The sequence below is a fragment of the Equus przewalskii genome, unplaced genomic scaffold (assembly GCF_037783145.1).
Source record: "Equus przewalskii isolate Varuska unplaced genomic scaffold, EquPr2 contig_6882, whole genome shotgun sequence".
Lineage (NCBI taxonomy): Eukaryota > Metazoa > Chordata > Mammalia > Perissodactyla > Equidae > Equus > Equus przewalskii.
Genome location: NW_027227941.1, coordinates 22,398 through 43,330, shown reverse-complemented (window position 1 = coordinate 43,330; position 20,933 = coordinate 22,398). Strand labels below are relative to the sequence as shown.

The 20,933-nt window shown below is 55.9% G+C and overlaps 1 protein-coding gene and 1 pseudogene across 1 annotated transcript; one reads left to right on the top strand and one right to left on the bottom strand.

Moving 5' to 3' along the window:
• Positions 1-964: 964 nt before the first annotated feature.
• Positions 965-3,214, top strand: LOC139081345 (heat shock transcription factor, X-linked member 3-like). The gene is made up of 2 exons (XM_070606839.1): positions 965-1,593; positions 2,001-3,214. The coding sequence occupies exons 1-2, from the start codon at positions 1,099-1,101 to the stop codon at positions 2,586-2,588; spliced, it is 1,083 nt and encodes a 360-aa protein (XP_070462940.1). The 5' UTR covers positions 965-1,098; the 3' UTR covers positions 2,589-3,214.
• Positions 3,215-3,244: 30 nt separating this feature from the next.
• Positions 3,245-5,206, bottom strand: LOC103544583 (protein EOLA1-like; annotated as a pseudogene).
• Between the last annotated feature and the right edge of the window lie 15,727 nt (positions 5,207-20,933).

The window sequence follows — 20,933 nt, the reverse complement described above, 5'->3', positions numbered from 1 at the left end:
GTGAGAGGCCAGAAATCTGGGAGAGCAGAAGCCAAACCACTCTAAAGCAGAAAAGAAATAGGGCTTTAGAGGAAGCCTCAAGGGAGGTTGTATGCAAGCAGCTGTGGAAGGTGATTTGAAAAGGGCACATGCAGGTGTTCCCAAAGTGAGCTCGTCCAGGACAACCAGAAGAGTTTCTATGGTGAAGAAATGGAAACTAAAGACAACCTGGAGAGGGATGAGTTGAGGGCAAGCAGAGTACAAGAGGAGACTCCCTCCCAAGCACAGTGGAGGATGCGGCCATCCACCTCCGTGCCTACGCTGTGGGTAATAGTGTGTTTGAGGTGTTTTGGGTGACACTGAGGTTGAGGATCATCAGAAGCACTCCCACTGTGCTCCAGCACAGCACTACTCTGGGGACAACTTGACCCAGAGGCAAGAAAACAGGACTCCTTGTTTGGGCCCATCTGAGCAGGACCAACCAAACAGCAGGAGCAGCTAGAGGAGACCAAAGCAGGAAGCAGGAGCAGCACGAAGAAGGAGGGGGCTATCAACCTAGACTAGGCAAATCAGCCTGCTAGGGACCACCGTCTCCTGGGAGGCACAGTCCCCCAGTGGCCCATATGACCTGCCTAGTCTTGGTGGGAGCCAAGCTAGGACTAACCAGGGCCTGGCCCTTAAGCACATCAGAGAGGTCAGCAACAGGTCCCCCAACCTGTCTTTAGAGGTGGGAGTGGAGACAGGATTGTGCTTTCTCAACCCATCCAGGGCCGGGCCACATGAAACAATGTGCCTGGCAGCTGATAGGAGCCTTTTCTGGGAACTTGAACCAAACGTTTCTCTCCTTTTAGAAAAGAGAGAAGCTGGGACCCTGCACCCCTCCCCTCCCCCACACTTGGCCAGGGCTCCCTCTCCAGACCAGTTGCAAGTGACCCTTGTGACATCATGTGACAACTAAAGAGAATGATGACTTAAGCAGCCGGTTGCCCCACTACCGAGACTCTAGAATTTTGTGGACAGTATTTACTGGGCATCCCCACCCTGACCGAAGGCATTTCTGACCTGAGAGTTCAGGGATATGATCTCAGACAGAAAGTGCTCCTGACCTAGACTAGCTCCATGGCTAGTCAGAGTACCGACCAGATAGATGAAGTCAAGCAGGCCCCATCGGGTGACGGAGAGCCAGCAACAGGGGTCCCAACTAATTCATCCCTGGATCCAAATCTGGATTCCAGGGAGATTTTGGAGACCCACAGTGACCAAGCCATGAGCCAAGATCCAGGCCCCCAAGACAACCTGCGACCACAGGACCCAAACCAAGGCGCCGTCCACGTGGAAGAAAACCACCACCTTCTCGGGCTCTCCTTCCCAAGAAAGCTTTGGATGGTAGCTGAGGACGACGCCTTCACATCTGTGCGCTGGAATGACGAGGGAGACACCGTGATCATTGAAGAGGATCTTTTCCAGAGGGAGATTCTTCATCGGAGAGGCCCAGGGAGAATTTTTGAAACAGACAGCTTGAAGAATTTTATCCGCCAACTGAACCTCTACGGCTTCAGCAAAATACGTCCAAACGACCCTTCGGTTCACTCTCCAGGGAACAAGAGAATGATGGTAAGGTAGAGCATCCTCTTTCCCATGTTCTCCGTCCGGCGAACATCTTCCTAGTAGACCAAGATGAATGATGCACTGAAAGGGTTTAATTTCTGAGGATAACTTTTTTCACGTGAGACTTTATTTATGGAAAGATGAGAAGGTATAGTTGTTCCTATGAAACAACCACCCCGAGAGATAATCTGCAGGTGTGACGAAAGACTCTGAGAGCTCAGTTAATGTCAAGGAGATAGATGCACCTTAACCTATGCATTACGTATGTTGAGCGAGCTCAGGCTCTAGGGCAAAATGAAACTTGCCAGCAAGTTAAAAAGATCTTTTCTCCCTAGGAAAACAAGACCATTATGATTGGGGTGGGGGGTGAATATTTGCTCCCAGGATGACTAACAGGATTGATTTTGTTTCAGATCTACCGTAACTCCAACTTTAGGAGAGACAAGCCTCTGCTCATCGAGAACATCCAAAGAGGCAACGTGAGAACTACCGCTCAGCCAGGGACCAGCACAACAACTCCAAAGAGAAAGAAGCAGGTAGCAGCTACGAGGCGCTCCCCACGAACCTGTCAAAATGAACCCACCATAGAAACTGACAGAAAGGCCCAAAAGGAAGCCCCAAAAGCTCAGGGACCCACTGACACCTGGTCGGTCATGTGCTCTGATGTCCACTCTGTGAGCAGTGTAGAAGGACATGCCACAGAAAATCGTGAACCAAGTGAGCCAGGCAGCCCAAGTGGGGAGGGCACGTCCAGGAATGTTCTGTTTGAGTCCATGGCTACTGGCGGAGGAGACGGTGCAGAGGAACCACCCACCAGCCCCCCAGATTACCCAGATCATGATTCGGTGATGTTCTTGTACAATACCTGTTATTCCATCCTGCTGGCTTCCCTTTCAGTGATGGCTCCACCTGAGGCCCCTGACGAGGACGAGGAGCAGGAAAGCTCCTCAGATTATAAGTGTGCACTATGTGAGCACTTTAAGGACAATCCACGTTCCTAAGCTCACAGGTCACTAGTGACAGATAAAAACCACCATTTTACAGCCATGATGCAAAACTCTGAGGGAGTAAATAAACAATCTAATGAGAATTGTGACTCGGTGTTCTTTCTAACTTGCGATACTACACACACCTCATCAGATAAGCCTGAGGAGGCTGGAAATCCCGGCCCCAAACAGGCTTTGGTCCCCGTTGTCCTCTTTCATTTGAAGAACAAGCATTTTCACACATTCAGCCAAGGACTTGGCTAGGGAGTATCGAGGCAAGCCCAGGAAGACCTTGTTCCCTGAGCCTGGCCTGGTGGTCAGGACACAGAACAGCCTGACTCTTGACCTTGGGGCTATCACCTTACACTATTCACGTATCTTGAAACAGGAGGGTCTTTCCTCATGGGTCCCATCTATGATGCCAGGAAGTTTCTGATCAGCAGCTCAATGTCCCTGGCCTAAGAGGCAGGGGCCTTCCAAAGTAGGGCCAGCCCATTTGCCCAGGGATGTCCGACCACTGCAGTCTGGCTCAGAAGAGACAGGTCATTCTAGTCAATGCCTGGGGGAAAGCCCATCATGCTCACAGGTAACAACCATTAGAAACTTTTCTAACAAATTACCAAAAACAAAGAAAGAAAAAAGACTTCCTACAAAATAAACAACACTACTTATCACATTCCCGAAAGAGCTGTATTTAAGCTCCTTTCTTCACACATGAAGTAGCTGTGTGACATGTCTAACACGCATGCCCCATGAGCCAAGGGACACTTTTACAGCAGAGAAAGTCTTTTGCAAGGACAGGTGCTCTGTTTCCAAGTCTGATGTCCTCTTCATCAGGAATGAGGCCATCCAGGGCTGGTCACTCTCCAGCAATCACTCAGCGCCCCCTCCCAGCCTCCACACAATGTCCCCTGGATGCTGTGCAAACACTCTATGAGTTTGACTAGAACAAAGACAGGGGAGAACACTAACGATTCCTCTTAAAACATATTTCTTTGGTCAATCCAGAAATCAGCTGGACCAAAATGAGTGGCAGCGCCAAGAACTCCCTGGCAGCTTTCCCTTTTTCCTGAAGGTCAAAGTCCTTGAGACTGTCACTGAGCCCAGAGAGGCATCTTGCAAGGAAAGTCCCGCTCCCCGTCCCTGCATCTAAGTGAGTGGAGAATCTGTTTACGTGAACAGCACATAGTGGGGAACGCTCCACTGCGGTGCCAATCCACACCGAACCCGATTTCCACGTCCACCGTGTGACGATGAGCTGCTGGGTCACGATTTAGCTGGTCTCTCGGTGACCTTCCTCTGAGGAGCCCACGCTCGTCAGGCCTCCTCCCCCAAGGGGATCAGGTCGTCTGCGATGTCTACCTGGAAGACATCCTTTCCGCCTTTCCTGGAGATGGGCTCCAGCAGCCACCTGGGGTTTGGAAGCACCGTCAGGAACTTCTGCTTCAGGCTGGTCAGCACGGCTTGATTTTCCAGTTCCACCACCTCATCGGGAGCTAAGTTTTCTGGACACTGCAAAGTTTCCCCAATGTCAACGAGCCCTGTGCACAAAGGGAGGAGCACAGAGATGTTTTTCCTTCCACAAACCAGGGCCTGCCTGTCAGATAACATGGGTATTCAAAGTTACAACCACCAGAGACTAAGATGATATCGCCCAATGGACACGGAGTGAAGTGGGTCACTCTGAGTGAGCACTTCTCATGTGCCAAACTCTGTCCACGGGATTCTGGGAGAGGCCGAGGGAGAGACAATGAGGAGAGGGGCTTGTCCTCAACAACCCCACCAAAATAACAGGCAGATCCCAATCAGACTGCTGAGGGCAGCAGGTACAGATCACAATGGCCCCGGCCGCTGCAGGGAAATTACAAGCCAGCGGGTCCCCAAGCACTTCACGAGGTAACCGGAACTGATGTGGGACCTCAACCATTGAGGTGTTAGGGGACTTGCCCAGTATGCAGCAGGCACTGGGGGTGGGACAGGCGCATGAAGCCAGGGAGCAGTCTGAGGCTAGAGGCCGGTCCAACCCACTCTGTGTGCTGTGCTGCCTCTCAGGATCTCTGCCACACACACGCACACGCAAGCACATACACACACAGGCAAACCCCACATGCAGACTCAGAGCTCACCCTGCCTATTGCATCACAAACGGGAACGGAGGCCCAGGATGGAGAAAGGGTTCACCCTGGGTCGGGGAACCTCAGCCAACCAACCCCAGGGTCAGGGCCCTTTGTTGCCCCTCTGAAGGTCTGTTGCTGAAAGAAACCACACTGCCCACACACACACAGCAGTTCAAAAGAAAACAAGCCACCAAACTCCTGAGCAAGGTCCCGGGGGCAGCCCTGGGAGGTGTCTGAGCGGTGGTCGGCACAGCAGCACTTGCCAGCTATCACTCCACAGCCGTACTTTTCCCCTTCCTGGAGCAAGGCCCGAACCTGAGCGGGGGTCCTCCCCAGCCTCTCCACCAGCTGCTCCCTCCAGGCCGTGTCTTCACAGTCCCTGTGAGCAATGTGGATGGCGATGGTACAGTCCCGGTGGCTGCTCAGCAGGGGACGCCAACCCGTCTCCACAGTCTTGACCCCATTTAAGACAAAACCAGCCTAGGGCTGCCGGAAAGAGAGGCAGCTGAACTTCATCTCCCCAGAGCTCCTTGGGCCTCACGTGGACTGTGGAAACGCAGAACTGCAATGTCAATAAACCTCACGCACCGGCACTCCAAGCTCATGGCCCGTGGGCCTGACCTCTCCCCAGCGTCCCCAAGGTGCCCTGAAACCCCACTGACCTGGACGGTGGAGTAGCGGAGAGTGCTGGTTCCTCCTTTCAATCACCAGACAGTCAGTTGACAGGCCTGACGGAAGAGGCTGGCCACTGGGATGACTCGCCGGTCACATGGAGTCTTTGGGGAGCTCTCGGAGCAGGTTGGGCACAGCTAGAGAAAGGCACAGCCAGGACAGCACGTGGTCAGTTGTACAACAGAGGTCACTGAGCCCCAGGGCAGCACAGAGGAGGGAGGGAGGGAGGGCCCCTTGGCTTCACAGCACAGTGGGCTGGCTCTAGCCCTCTCCCAGCACAGACAAGGACAGTCCTGGGCTATGCTTCTTCTCCTGCCACCCCCGCCCACCCCAACCCTCTCTGCTTCCTGGCACTGCCACAGCCAAGGCACCGCAGGTCCCAAATCTCCCGGCCCCTACTGCAGGGCTGCTACCAGAAATCCTTGGTATCCAACCTCAGCTGGGCCCTGGGGATGCCCTCGATCTCAGACGGCCCCATCAGGTGTCTCCTCCTGAACCCTTTGGCTGTTATCCTCCTCCAACCCCTTCTGGAACCACTGCTCTCCACTGTCAGCAGGAGTCCCAAGCTGAGAGAAATGAATCATGAGAGCAAGAACGATCGGCAGCAATGTGCAGGCACTGTCTCCATGCCAGGCCCTGGGATGGGCGCGATCCACAGATCACAGAATTCAACCTTCAAATAACCAGGTAGGGGCAGTGCTACTGTCACCCCACTCTACAGCTGAGATGGAGGCACTGAAGGATGAAGAGAGAACTCAACATTACAGGGGACCTAACTGCATGCACTCCCTGTCCTTGCCTCTTTTCTCTGTCCCTGGAGGACAGAGATGTGCACTGGGAGGACCTGGGCCCCAGGCCCCAACCTCAGCTGGGTCATGGCACCTCGGGGAACCTCAGTCTCCACGTGAGTGTGAGGACGGGGGTCGAGGCTCCAAGGGCACGTAGCCCAGTACCTGCCAGAGGCTTCTTTCCCCAAGCAGAACAGAGCCACACTTCTCACCACGGCCTACAAGGTCCCATGTGATCTGCACCCTGCTCCAGCTGTCCACTCTCCTCCCTGCTTTATTCAACATCCTGCAGCCATGAAGGCTTTCCTTCTACCCCAGGAAGGCTCCAAGTTCCTTCCTACCACAGGGCCATTCTAGATTGTTATTGGTTGTATTGTGGCCCCTCCGGTTTCACGTCTTGAAGTCTCAGTCCCTAGTTCCTCAGAATCTGACCTTATATACACAGAAAAGGTCTTTACAGAGGTAATCAAGTTAAAATGAGCTCCTTAGGGTGCACCCTCATCCAATCCGACTGGTGTCCTCATAAAAAGGGGAAATTTAGAGAGACACACACAGAAGAACACCATGTGAAGAGGAAGGTAGAAAGTTACAAGCCTGGGGATGCCAAAGATTGCCAGCAAACCACCAGAAGTCGGGGACAAGGACGGAACAGCAGATTCTGTCTCACAGTCCTCAGCAGAGGCAAAGTCGGCCGACACCTTGATCTTGGACTTCCAACCTCCAGAACTATGAGACGACAACTTTCTGCTGTTGAAGCCACTCAGTCTGCGGTACCTTGACATGACCGCCCTGGCAAACTAACAGAGCTGTGTGCTCTTGCCTGGACGTCTCCAAGGGTGGAGGCTGATTTCTCCATTAACAGCACATCAAGCACGTTCTTTCACGTCTGCACATCTTCTTCTGTCCTATTCGTCACCGCCTGTATGCTATCCCATAGTTGGCTCTCCCACAATTCACTGACTATCCTCCTGATGGTGAGTCACAGACTGCTCTGCACTTTCTGTCACCATAAAGGACGTCCCCACAAACAGGTGTTGACTGAAGATATCATTAGGAGGAGGCCTGGGTCAAACGGCATGCACATCTGTGATGCCAATCTGCACCAGCAGAAGGCTTTCCAGAGAGGCTCACTTGCCTATCAACCACAAGCAAGGGCCATCTCCTCACACGCTCGTCGGCCCTGAGCATCCTCCTTCCACTTAACCTTTGCCAACGTGATGGGTGACAAACGGTTGCCCTGTTCACTGGCTTTGGATTATTTATGAGAGAGGCTGGATGTCCCCCTGTGGCCTGGCCACTTCTACTCTCCTCCTGGGGTAGACGACTGGACTGCAGGTTTGCCTAGTTTCTGCCACTCGCTGTCTTGGTCCTTTTCTCATCAGAACCACAAAATCACAACCAGGAGACCTGAACTGTGTGGCTGGGATCCCTAGAGAGAACTGAGGTAACCGTAAAGGTACGAAGGGGGCCGAGTGCCCTCCTGCCTCCTGATGCGGAGAGTACCTGCTTGGTGGCCTGAAGAGGAAAGCCTGTTCCTCTGGTCTCGGCTCCTTCGCCTGCACAAGGACAAGAGGGATAACGAGACAAGGTCATCAGGTACGAGACAGCAATGTGGGCTAAAGTACCAGAACGGTCTTCAACTCAGCAGGGACTGGAGGCCAGCAGGACCCGGGAGGGTCCAACTGGAGGGAAACCCCTCACGCACGCTTTGGCTCTGCTCATCACGGCAGTGGGTCTCTCTGGCCCCGGCGGGCTGTGGGACCACATAACGCCCCAGCAGCCAGCAGCACAGCACATCACGTCACGGAAGCGGATCGTGTTCTGAGGGCACAGCGGAGCCCGTGGCCTGGGTGGGGGCACAGCTGAAGGGTCACGGGAGGCAGGAAGGCAGGTACGAGGGCGGACCTACCGGTGCCTGGGGACCGGCACACTCGCCTTTCTAGGCGCAGACGCAGGTCGCTGGTCCACACACTTAGGAGGAGGGCGGGTGTGTGACGGTGGTGGGGAAGGGACAGGAAAGTGCGGTGTTGGCTACCTTCACGCGCTCCTAGGGTAGTGGTACCATCCCGCGGAGGGCTGAGTCCTGGAGCCTTTCCGGCGGCGCGGGTCTCCCGGATCCACCGGCCGAGCGAGTGGCGGGCGCGCTGCGCCGACCTGGCTCCGACCATCGGGCGGCATGGTCCTCGGCCTCCCCGTGTCCCGTCGGGGCCGCCTCCCACACCCAGGAGAGGAGACGACGCGGGCCGCGGAGCGAAGACAAAGCGCCTGCCCAAGTCCTGGCTGCGCCGCCGCCACCGCCAGGGGAAACGGAGACTAGGGCGCGACCGACAGGCGACAGGCGCTGGCTCTCTGTACGCAGGCCAGGCTCGCCTAGGCGCCGACGCCCCTTTCTTGCGGGAATACGGGGGCACGGATCACGTACGTAAGCACGCAGCACGCCGGAACTCAGCACGCCTGTACGAAGGCACGCAGGCACGCAGCCAGCTCATTACGAAGACACATGCTGACGTCACGAGCACGAGTGCACGCGGTCCCCCGCCTCTAGGAGACGTCGATGGACTCCCCAGGCCCCAAGGGACGAGGCCTCAGCAGGCCCAGTCGGGGCCTGGAGACCAGCGGCTGGGAGCAGGTCAGGAACGGGCAAGAGGGGCTAGGGGGAGAGTGAGGCAGGGGACAACGTGAGCCAGGGGGCGGGGCTGCGGGGAGGCTGAGGGGCAGGGCCGGGGCTGGGAGGGGCCGGCGGAGCCTTATGGAAGCCAGACCTGAGGGAAAGAGCCGAGGGAGGAGCCGCTATTGAAAGAGAAGGCGGGGCTGAGGGCGGGGCTTCAGGAGACGAGGCGGAGCTGGGAGAAAGGTGGGGGAGGAGCTGGGGGAAAGGGAGGAGGAGGAGGGGCTAGGCGCCTGATGCGCGGTGACCTCAGAGGCAGAAGTCAAGGTGCAGTCGCAGCGTCCTTGGCGACCTAACTGACCCTCCGAAGGTACCCTGGGGGACGCGGAGGCCGGGAGAGGGCGGCACCTCTAGGCTGAGTCCTGTGCCCGGAGAGTCAGGGTCTCCTTCTTCCAGGCCACCGCGGGCGTGCCTGGGCGTCCTGAGGGGCAGTCGTGATATGGGCTTTGTTTGCAGGTGAGAAGGAAAGTCCCCCCTCTTTTCTGCTGTCCCTCACACCTGACATGTCTCCCAAAAGCCCGCTTCTCTGTCAAAGCTGCATCCTGTCTTGACTCTCAGTTAGTAGCTCAAGGCACTCACTGCCACGCGCTGTGCTCCTCGACATCCCTGCGCCCTTCCTGGGCTTTGCCTGGATGACCCAGTCCTGGGGCTTTGCCTCTCAAAGGCCCGATCAGAATGAAGGCCCCTCTTCCTGCCCCATGGCCACTTCCTGAGTTCCGGCCCCATAGTCTGGGGCCCGTGCTGGTTGTTCCCTGAGCCTCCCCATCGGCCTGGGCGCCGGCTCTTTCTAGTCCAGTGGGAGCTGCACAGGCCACCAGTCCCGTTTCTCAGCAGCACATCTGACCTCATCAATGCCCTCCTGAAAACCCTGCTGGGCCCTCTCCTGTTGAAGCCCAAAAACCTCGGGGCCCTGGGAGGGCCTTCCGGGGGAGGGGGCAGCTCTCTCCCCCGTTGTGGCCCAACATGTGGGTCATTGTGCTGGGGAGCCCCTGACCCCTGAGTGCACGCAGTCTGTCAGGACTCCCTGCTTTGGTACGTGGTACCCGTGGGCTCTAATGCCTGCCAAGACAAGAGAGTCCTAGCCTTTCTCTGCCCGACGCCTGGTGGCAGGCACTCCTGTCCCTGGGTTCTGGCGGCACTCTGGCCCTCCCTTCCTCCCTCCCTTCCCTGGGCTCCTGTCTCCCAGGGTTGTACCTGCTCTCCAAGAGTCCAGGGTCCCCTCAGGAGCGCTGAGGTCCTTAAATGCCAGGACTGGCTCTTGACTCGTTTCTGCAAGCTGCGGCCCCAGTGCACAGGAGTTGCTCAGTCAGTGTAGATCAACAGAGCACTGCCTTACCTTCCAGTGAGCTGCAGCTGCTTGCTCCTTGCCGAAGCTCCAGGAAGCACGAATGCTGGCCCTGAGGTGAGGTGAGGAGCAGAGGGCACCTTCATGGGATTCAGGCCTCAGGGCTGCAAGGGGCCTGCTTTCTTCCCCAGACCGTGGTTCCATCCCCATAATGCAGCCCATCTTCCTTTTAGGAAGTGCTTTTAGCATGTCCACCACTGCTCTTTGTGGCGAATGCCCCCAGGACTTGGCCTCCTCTTTAGAGCTCACAGCACCTCCTCAGTCAGGCTCGCTTCCTCTTCCCTCCGGGCAGCACCCTGCAGAACTCACTGTCCCCGATGGCCTGTCTGAGCCCTTGCTTTTGCAGTTTCTTATCCTTCACCCCTCCAGTGACCTGTGTCCATCCAGCCCCACCTCCCCCCAGCTGTCCTCTGGGAACGTTCCACCACCAGGCCTCTCGGTGCTCAACACTCTGGCTCTCCCGGCCCCCTCTCTGGCCTAGATGTTCTCCTGCCCAGCCCATGCTCTCTGCTCCGTGTGATTTCTCCACATCCCCTCCCCTCCGCTGAGCCTGTCACCCATCTCCTCACTTGCCGAGAAGTGCAGAGTTCACCCCACGTGCTTCTTTGACTCTGAGGTACAGGGAAGGTTCCACTTGGCTCCTGCCACGTGTTTTGCGGCACCACAGATCTGGGACCGGCTTGACCCAAACTCCCGGTTTCCCCCATACACTTCTCGGCAGGTCCGGTTTCCTCCTCTCTGAAACGTCTTTTGCCCGGCTTTCTGTTGAGCTGCTGGTCTCTTTGGTGCAGAGTTGTGGGAGCTGGTTCTGAAGCCTGGGTGCTCATCTCCCCTTCGTTGTTTGCGTTTCAGATTCCTCCTCTGGCCCTCGGGGGCTGCTCTCCTCCTCCCTTTGCAGGCCTGCTCTGCACTCAGCGTTCACCTAGACTCTGGAAGTGTAAGTGATCCCAAAGGTCAGGGAGTGTCCACTGCCCCTCCAGCTGGAGGCTGCCCTCCACCCGCAGGCCCCACCACCTGGGAGGAGTGGTCCCCGAGGAGGAGGTGCCCTTGCATCCAGCACTCTGCCCCTGAGAATGGGCTCCTTCTCATCCCTGTGATTCCCTCTGTCACCGCTTGGCTGTAGTTCCGTGTCCTGACCTTGCTGAAGAGGAGGCCCGGCAGCCGTGCAGTAGCAAGAGGACAGCGAGCCTTGTTTCTTTGGCCCCAGTCTCCCTTTTCCTCCCAATCCTCAGGTGGCCTGATTCCAACAGGCAGACTCCACTGCCCTCCTTGCTCCCTGTCCCCCAGGTAGCTCCAGTTGGGTGGGTCCCTCTCAGTACGGCCCGGATCACGTGGTCCAAACTGAGAACTGTACTTATTTCTGCCTTTGTGTAGTGACGCTCCAAGTCCACAGGATGAAGCTGCATCACAAGGCACCTGCAGTCACCCACGAGCTACTTTTCCACCACTGCTTAGGTGTGGTGCCTGCACACATAGGGTGGTCTGGTTGAGTTGGTACTTTGGGAGTTTCTGTGAACATCTGGCAACCTCCTCACTTGCATTCATATCACAAGCCAGAATAGCACCGTCAATTGGGGGCGGATCAGTGCTCATTTCCATTTTTCCATCTCCTGAGTCTCAGTAACATCTTCTTTACTGTCCTCAGTCTCTGAGCAAACAAGCAATGACCCCCGCGCCAGGCCCTCCACAGCTTGAGGGACGGCATCCAAACGTCACACTGTGGCTGAGTGACACTGTGTGGTCCAGCTTATTTGTTTATGAGATTCAGGTGTGGGAGACCTGGAGCAGGTGTTGCCATCCCATAGCTATGGTGATGGGGCCTTGAATGGGTGGACTAATGCACTCTGTTGCAGAAGACCCATTCGGCTAACTCCTGAGTATGTGCATGCTCGCTGTGGTGACTTTGGAAAGTACAGAAAGTATATGAAGAATCAAGACAGAGGGCACTCAGGAGACAACTGCTCGGAGGTGTGAATGCTCACAATTTGGACCTATTCCCCGACTTCTTGTTTTTTGCTAAGGCAGACTAGCCCTGACCTAACATCTATGCCGGTCTTCCTCTTTGTTTACATGAGGAAGATTAGCCCTGAGCTAACATCTGTGCCAGTCTTCCTCCACTTTATATGTAGGTCGCTACCACAGCATGGCTGATGAGTGCCCCAGAATCCAAACCTGTGAACCCGGGCTGCCAAAGCATAGGGCGCTGAACTTAAGCACTATACCATGGGGCTGACCCTCCCCCTGTTCTTTTTCTATGTGGTTCCTCTTTACTCAGTCGAGCTCCTGCTGTGTGACCATTCTGTCTTATGTTTTTCGTTTAACGTTAAGTGTTATCCCATGTTCTGAAAGAGTCCTCAGAAGCATCTCACTCAGCTCTCCACCTTGTTGTGGAGTGTATTGGATTCCAGGCTCTCCCCACTCAAGCCCGACTGACAGATGCTTGAGAATGGCCCAGCATACCTTGGAGGCAGTGACGTCCTCTGGTCAGAAACTTCAGCAAGGGGTCTTCCTGAAGTGGACGCGGAGACCGAGTTTATTGAGACTCTAGTATCAATGTCGGGTTGGACGCTGTGTCCAACAGCCTCCCACGGTCTGGTAATCCCATTTCCCAGCGTTCAGTCCCCCAGTGCATAACTGGAGGTCCCTTTGGGAGGGGTTGGGGGGTCATTCCCGTGCATACTTGCCATGGCACTGCAGTGTCCTTCCCCCTGGGGTCCTGGCCACCTCCCTAGTCCACGGTTCCAGGTCAGAAAACTGGCTCAGGGGCAGAACCTGGGCAAGGGATCATGACTTTGTTGGGGTGGCTGCCCTCAGCCACCTGCTGTGTGTTCTTGCTCTTTAGAGGGTCCATTTTAGGCTGCACCTTGGTGGGTTGCCCATCCATTGTGTCCCCAGGGAGGCCGTGTGGTATTGACCCCCTCCGCTGCTGGAGTGGTCAGGCCTCCTTGCCAGTGGTGTCCATCAGTGTCAGCCCCCGCATGCTGGCCGTTCAGTGCCACCCCAGGACCTCTACTGCCGTTCATGGGTCAGGCGGTTGTGCAGTTCCTTTCCTCCCTTAGCAGGCCTGGCACATTCTGCCTGTGTTGTGTGGTGACTTCACTCTGGTTGGGGGCCTGGCAGGAAGTTGACCACCTCTTCCTGGTTTTCCTGGGACTCTCCTGGTTTTAGCATTGCAAGTCCCACAGCAAAACGGGACAGCTGGTCACCCTACGTCCTGGGACGGAAGGCAACCGCGAGGAAAAACGTGCAGTTTTTGCTCCCTTAGGGATGGGGTGGGCCGCTGCCGCAGGCTCAGAAGTTTCAGAGGCATCTGGGGAGTCTAGCTCTTCCAGGGCCCTCGCCTGGATGTGCCTGTCCCTTGTGTCAGGGGTGCGGGTTTTCCCGACGGGGCTTCTGATGTTGGCCTGACAGACCTGCATTGGTGAACGTTCAGCTGTCTTTGAAGTTCAGCCACTCCTATCAAATCCTGGGTTTGCCCTTCCTCCACTGCCTGAGATGGGGCGACTTTGCAAGCTACTGAGGAGACTCTGGGGCTCCTCCTTAGTTTTCACTCGGTTAATCACCCCAGGCTTCTCATTGCCCTGCAGGTCATCAAAGCAAGAGGGTCACCCTTGTCCTTCCCCTTGTCCTTCGAGTTTTCCTTCCCGTACGTGCCACACGCCTGGGTCCCCTCGTCTGCCGGGAAATTCCTCTCCATCCGCTGGCCCAGCGAAGAGTTCTGACAGGAACATTCTAGCTGCTGGGCTGCCTACACACCACCTATCCCTGGGTGGGGTCCTCATTACCAGTGGGGCGGGCGATGAGCAATCCTGCACCAAGATCCCTTCTTAGCACCTGCTTTTTGGACCACTCCAGAAGCAACCGTCTCAGGTGGAATACTTCAGGAAGCTTCCCCCGAGAGGGAGTGAGGTGTGCCAAAGGCTGACTGGGGACTAACACCCACGAAGGGAGCAGGGCGAGGCAGGGCTGGACAGGGTGTCCCTTCAGCCTGTGACACCGAGCTGACAGTCTCCCCCAGCCCATCGGGGAGCTGCAGAGCAGGGATCGGCCTTTGAGGACCCGCACTCGGCCGGGTGGTCAGACCCTCACTGTGCCTGAGGCCTTGCAATCCAGGTGGACCGAACGGGTGAATCAACACCCAGAATTGGTGCCCCAGGAATGGGTGCATACCAAGTAGCACACATAGGGCGCCAGGCGCCTTTCCTCGGGCAAAACCGCGCTCCACGCTGCGGCTGGCCTGGTGGGAGGTGCTTCGGCCTCTTGTGCGTCAGGAGACTGCTGGGTTTGGAAGGGGGTGTGCTTCCAGGGCGTTTGCCAGCTTGGCGTCTCTTAGCATCGCTGTAAGCCCAGGCTGATGGGAGAGGGCAGACCTGGGTAGGGAACAGCACAGGGCAAAGCAGAGTTGTCAGCAGACACCCGTCCTGTAAGAGGCTCCTTGAAGGTGCAGGTCCACAGGCGCACTCAGCTCTGCGTCCCTCAGGGCTGGTGGGGGCATCTTCCAGGCAGTCCTGTAAACCACCTGATCTGAATTGAGGCCCTATGGGTTCAGGAAAACTTGAAGGGGAAGGAACCACTGACTCGGGGCAAGGAGCTGCGGAAGGCCTCAGAGAGAAGGACCATTTCATCTAGGTCTTGAGGGTGAAAAGGGTCTCCTTAGGTGGGAAATGGGGGAAAGGCCCCCTGAAAGGGCCAGATACATTCAGGGAGCTGGGAGAAGATTCCTGGCTGAGGCAGATGTCTTTGGGGAGCGCCCCCAACCTGGCCCCTTCACGCTCCTGTCCTCCACAGGGGGAGCATGGCAGAAAACGCAAGCTTTGTTCTATGGTTACAGATCTGGGATTGATCCCTGGTGCGACCACTGCTGGAGTGTGAGTCTAAGCAAATGACTGTACCTCCCCGAGCCTCAATTTCCTCATCTGAAAGATGGGCACAATATGAAAATCTCCCCCTGAGGAGTCATGCTGTTTTTCCGCCTATCTCCTGGGGGCGTGCATGACACGGGATGGTTCTGTGAGAGCGGCCCGTAAACCATGAAGCACTCTACTGCTAGTGGTGGCTGGAGAGGCATCTCTGTTTTGCCGATTAGGCTTTGATAGGTAAGAGAGAGCGTGAGGGTGCTGACCTGTGCCTCGAAGCCTGCAGATGGGAGATGCGCAGACAGGGAAAAGCCTCCAGCTTGGCAAGGAAGAGGAAGAGCAGTGACACCGTTGGCCCCCAGTCCCAAAGGTCCTACTGGATGTGGCCCCAGGTTTGTGGATTGGGGCCTCAGGTGCCATGCACTGATTTTGACCAAAGATGTACAGTATAGTGGCCCCTGGGGCCAGTGGGGAGGCAATGTGGACCCACTCAGACTGACAGGGTTTGAGACGTGGGGGCTGTATCAGTACCCCCAGGGATCCATAAAGCTGGGAGCCTCTTCCCTGATGTGTGTGGACGTCCATGTCAGTCAGCTGCGTCTGGGGATACAGGTCCGTGATCTGCTGTCATCAGTTCCCTCATCCACAGAGCTTTGGCAACCAAAAGTGTTTTCATCAGCTTCGCCTAAAGTCTGTTGGTGGCAAAACCAAAAATGGATGACAAGAAGCTCTTTGTAGAATCCTGAGTTGTCTTTGTCCCCCTTGGCGTTCGTAGTCATGTGTCACAGCAGAGCTATCAACGCGTTCACTGGAGCCTGCAAGGGTGTTTGTGCTATGCAGTCTGTGCCCTCTGTCAGCTTTCTGAATTCTGAAACTCACGTGGCCCCGAGGCGGCCTTGTGCACATGTGATGCTATCACCAGCAAGAGCCAGCATTCGTTGAGGACTAACGGAGGGCCAGAGTTGCTGGAGGTATGTCCCTCCTCCAGCCGTCAGCCAGCAGGGATGCCCTTCCTGGGACAGGCAGGACTGAGGCCCTGCCCCAGGTCAACCTGGATGGCTGGGTGCCCCAGCTCTGCCGAACCAACTGCCCCAGGGTGTGAAATCTCACTTGGTACCAACCCAGTTTTCCGTGGTGGAAATGGGGTGAATGTGGAGCTAAAATTAGGAAGGCCCTTGGCAAGCATGTGTGTACGTCAATCGTTCATACCCCTGCAGATCTGCCCACAGTCTTGTTTCAGGAAATCCCGAGGCCTGTGCAGTTTCCCAGGGCAGTCACAGAACGCCTGGGCCCTCGCACACAATTCTGGGGGCTTGCGTGATCGAGGAGTCTGTGATTTTGAGATCTAGGCGATGACACAGGGAGCTTGGTGTCGTCAGGCCGGCCCAGTTGCTGCTTTCCTAGCAGGCTCTTCACAATCCCCGAGTGGAAAAGGCAGCTGCAGGAGGTGAGCTGAAGGGGGGACGTGCTGCAGCCTGTGTCAGGAACTCTGCTGTGCAACCCCCTCTGTTCCCGAGAAGCCTGTCGGTTCACTGTGGACAGCATGGTAACGTACCTGAAAGTAGCTTTCAAAGGAAGGGCCTTCACCGTCTCGTGTTCAGTCATTGTCACCACTTTTTTCTCGAAGGGTTTCTTTCCCCTCACCTGGAGGAGTCTGAGTGGACACCTCCCCTTTTCTAGCAAACGTCTTAAGTGACCACAAAGGAGGCAAGGTGGTTAACGAGGCCCGTTGGCCTCAAAGCTGAAGCAGTCAGCACAGGGCCTAGCACATAGCAAGTGCTGGCCACAGGGAAGCTTCATTGTGCTTGTCATGTTGACACGTCCATGCCCCGTGTCCTTCACTGCATCAGTACTGAGCGCAGGGGTAAGTGAGGGAGCTGGGCTGAAGTCCAGTCTTTGTCAGTCTTTGTCACTGACAAGTCATGTGACCTGAGCGCCCCTCCATTTTCTCCTCCTGTAAAATGAGGGTGGTAGACCCCACACCCAGCAGTGCTGGGACATACGCCTTGTCCTTCAGGCTGTGGCACACAGGTATCCCTGGCTCCATACTTGGCAGCCAATAGTTTTATCCTCGGGATTACTCTGGAGCCTGAATTGCAAAGTGCACGTTCTCCCTGGGAAAACAGTGTTCTCAGCCAGCCCGGGATCTGGAATCTCTCTCACCTGCCCACCTCTGCTTCTGTGCCCCCGTGTCCTTCCACGTGTCCTGGTGGCCTGTGAAGACATATGGTGATCACTGTGACACCACAGTACTGAGCAGCCCAGACCAGTGCCCTGGCCTGGGTCTGTCTGTGGCAGTGTGGCATCCTGGCCAAGAGGCCAGCATTTAAGTTCCAGCTGTGCCGGCTGTGAGATCTTGAGCCAGTGATGACCGTCCTCCAAGCCTCCCTTTGCACATCTGTGCACTGGAGATAAGGACAGCAGTGAGGATTCAGTGAGCTGAAAAGGCTGGAATGAATTCGATGCACAAAGACGTGATGGCGAAGAGAAGCAAGAAAGTGGCGTTGGGGCCTTTTGTCTAACTTTGGGCCCCGCCCGGGTCTCACCGTGAATGTCACGAGAAGTGGTAGTGCCAGCCCACCTCCAGCCTGCCATCGTATCCCTCTGGGAACTGATTCCTTTAGCAGCTTGTTGATGATGTAGAAGCCACGTGACCCTGGAAATGGAAAGCCAGAATTGCCCTGATCATAGTGCCTTGAACGGGGCACCAGGGAAGTACCCCACGTGCTGCCTGGAGCCTGTCAGGGAGCTGGGTGGGCATCACCTGAGGGAAGGTTGTAGCTCCCCCATGCTACAGGCTGCAGCTTCCTAACTGGGAACACTTCACTGGCCCAGCTGGCATCTCTGAAGCTCACAAGCCATGGCGTGGGGCTCAGGAGAGCTGGAGATGGCTGCTGCCGTGCCCCAGAGGGGCCGAAGCTGGGGCAGACTGGGCAGGCTGGGACCGGGAACTCCAAGGGCTAGAGTCGGTCCAGGCAGGCGGAACCTGCTACCTAGAGCCCCCGTTTCTCGAGTACCTGCTGGAGCCTAGGAATGGGCCCCTAGGCCGTCTCTGTGGGATTCACCTTTCCATATGAGCCCCAGGAGAGTTTTGCAGTGGGCCAGGGCCACACTGTGGAGCTAGGATTGAAGTCAGGTCTGTCTGACTGCACAGCCCGTGCTCTTTGGCCCATCGTGTGACTGCTCAGTGCAGGATCACTCAGAGAGATGGGGGCTGGCATCCAGCTGGGGGCAAGCAAGCAGTCAGGGGTGTGAGGTGTGGCAGCTAATGGTTTGTGCCTGGATTACAAGGTCAAGGGTAGGACTGGGAGCCTCAAGGCTTTGCTCCTCCCCAGGACTCAAAGGCAACTCTTGGGCTCCAAGAGCCAATGGAGAGAAATCCCAACTTCGATGGCTTTTGAAAACTGCACTTTCACTGTGAACAACACATGCCCTTTAGCAAGAATCACCACTGGTAAGCCTTCCACCACAGTGGGGTTTTATTTATTTATTTATTTTCTGGGAAGGAAGATTGCCCCTGAGCTAACATCTGTTGCCAATTCTCCTGTTTTTTTCTTGTGGAAGATTGTCCCTGAGCTAACATCTGTGCTAATCTTCCTTTATTTTGTATGTGGGATGCTGCCACAGCATGGCTCGATGAGCTGTGTGTAGGTTCACGCCCGGGATCTGAACCTGCGAACCCTGGGTCACCAAAGTGGAGTGCACGAACTGAACCACTCTGCCACCAGGCTCCACTGGAGTCTTTTTCTTGGCTCCTTCGAGACTCTTGGAGAAGTTTCCCATATCGATAGACTGTTTAGTGATGTTATAGAAATATCACATCACACCAATTCTGCAATGGGGGACATCCACTGCTTTCCTGTGTCATAGCAACGGAGGGCTGATTTTCCTCACCAAGCCGGCAAGGTTGCTCTCGTTGCTGCCTTTTTTGGCATAAACTGCTCCCTTCATGAGGGCCTCTCTCTGATGAGGCAGGAGGCATGTGGTCATTCGGGGAAGATTCCTCCTACCCTTCTGTTGTTTCCCTGGAAGTTGTCGTGTTTCAGGCTGTCTGTCTTTAGCCCTTCCTTCTCTGGGTGCATCAATTAGTGCCCGAGGTGTGTTTCATAGCACTCATTTCAGAGGGACCCAAGAGGAATGTCACAAAGCCCTGCAGTGTTTCCCAGGGTTTCCGACTTGTCCTCTGGCTTTGCCTTCAGAAGTGCAGGAGGCAATGGGCGTTGCTCTGGCAATCCAGCTGTGGGCTCCCCTTTGCAAGCAACACCTGCTTGTTAGAGACTGAGAGTGCAGGCAGGTGAGGTCTGGCCTATGGGACCTCGGGACAGGGACAGGCCCTGGGGCTGTGACTGCAGGCCCAAGGGACCAGAAGCCTCTCCCTTCACAGGAAGCCCTCAACCTTGAGAGTCCTCCTTTATTCCCAAACACCTGTCATTGTTTCCCTTCCCTGAGGCTCTTTGTAAAGACAGATCTGGGGGAATAAGCAGGACTCCTTCATAAATGCAAGAGGAGCAGGGAAAACCAGGAGGGAAGGGGGGCCCAAATGGAACGTCCTCATTCAGATGGATGCCACGCAACTGGAAAAGGGAGCCGTCATCGTTCACTCAGCTAGAGAGCGGTACTTACAGAGATCCAATGAGGCATTTCTGTTTTGCTTGTTTTGTTTTAAGCTTATGCTTTACAAAATAATACATTTTTTTTAAGGAAATGAATCGCCTGTGAAGCAGTGCTGGCAAACACTGGTGCCTAGGCGACCCCTGGTGGAGGCTTTGAGAAATTCCCGACTTCCCGGCTCTGAGAGCCTTGAGCTGGCCTCCTCCAAGCCCTGCCTTTGGGACCACTGGAGCTGAGCTGGCTGAAGCAATGAATGGCAGGATGAAAAAGCCTGGGCTTGAAAAGAAAAGAGGAGGAGGGAGAGGAGGAAAGGGAAGGGAAGGCAAAGATCACTTGCAGGATGATCGATGCAAGATGTCCAGAGGCAAAGGGGACTGCGACTGACCTCTTCCACATGAGTCATCTCAGCTTGTAAAGCCCTTGGCACAGTGTGTGACCCAGAGAAGGAGCTCAGCAAATGTCAAGGCTGCCGGGGTGCCCAGCCCCTCCTCTGTGCCCTCATGCTCCATGGGGCTTTACTTCTACTTCAGTGGAATGAGATCCTGGTTGTGATCCAATTCCCTTTCACTCCCCCTCCAGGCCCAAGCCAGGAACGAGGCAGCTCCTGCTGCATCACAAACCTCCGGGCAGCCCGGATCCAGCGCTGTCTATCTGGCCCTGCCCAGGCAGTTGGAGAACAGTGTCACGGCCCTGCCTTGCACGTCTTCAGACAGCCACGTCCGGGAACAGGGCCCTCGGTGCCCAGCACTTTTGGTGGCAGTCACAGCCCACATCAGGTTCCTTCTCAGAACCAGTTCACATGCCCACAGAGGCCAGGGCCCTGCCTGCCTCTCCATGCAGGGCAAGAGAGCCCTCACTGGCAGCAGACTGAGTACAACCTGGGCCGCTCTGCCTTCTCATCCAGGTAATTCTGCTCATGCTTCTCATCCCAGTGATTTTGCAAAACCCAGAAGAGGGTGCCCCCCCTGGGGATACAGCAGTGAACGGAAGGGGCAGAGCCTGCTCTCAAGGAGTGCCCGTCTGAGGATGCCAGATCTGGAATGGGAGACAAGCCTTCAATTCTTCCTCGAATCCTCATCCTTTTGCTGTGGCAGGGAATTGCAGAATATTTCCCAATAGACGGATGTGTTCTGCCCCACCCCTGGAGTTAGGGTCAAACGTGGGAGTACAATAGAAGTCCAAGGGCAGGGGGACTTGTGCTCCCTTGCTGGACTGTACCCTGAAAACTTCTCAGCGTCCTAGAACTCCCCTCACACTAGATCAGCAGGACTCAGCTGTGGAAGTGTCTGGGGCAGCCCCCTGA

What these genes read in the sequence shown, in the direction of transcription:
- LOC139081345 (XM_070606839.1), top strand. Translation starts at nt 1,099, where the DNA reads ATGGCTAGTCAGAGTACCGACCAGATAGATGAAGTCAAGCAGGCCCCA. An exon ending in CAGGGAACAAGAGAATGATG is followed by an intron (nt 1,594 to 2,000) that starts GTAAGGTAGAGC and finishes ATTTTGTTTCAG; the next exon opens with ATCTACCGTAACTCCAACTT.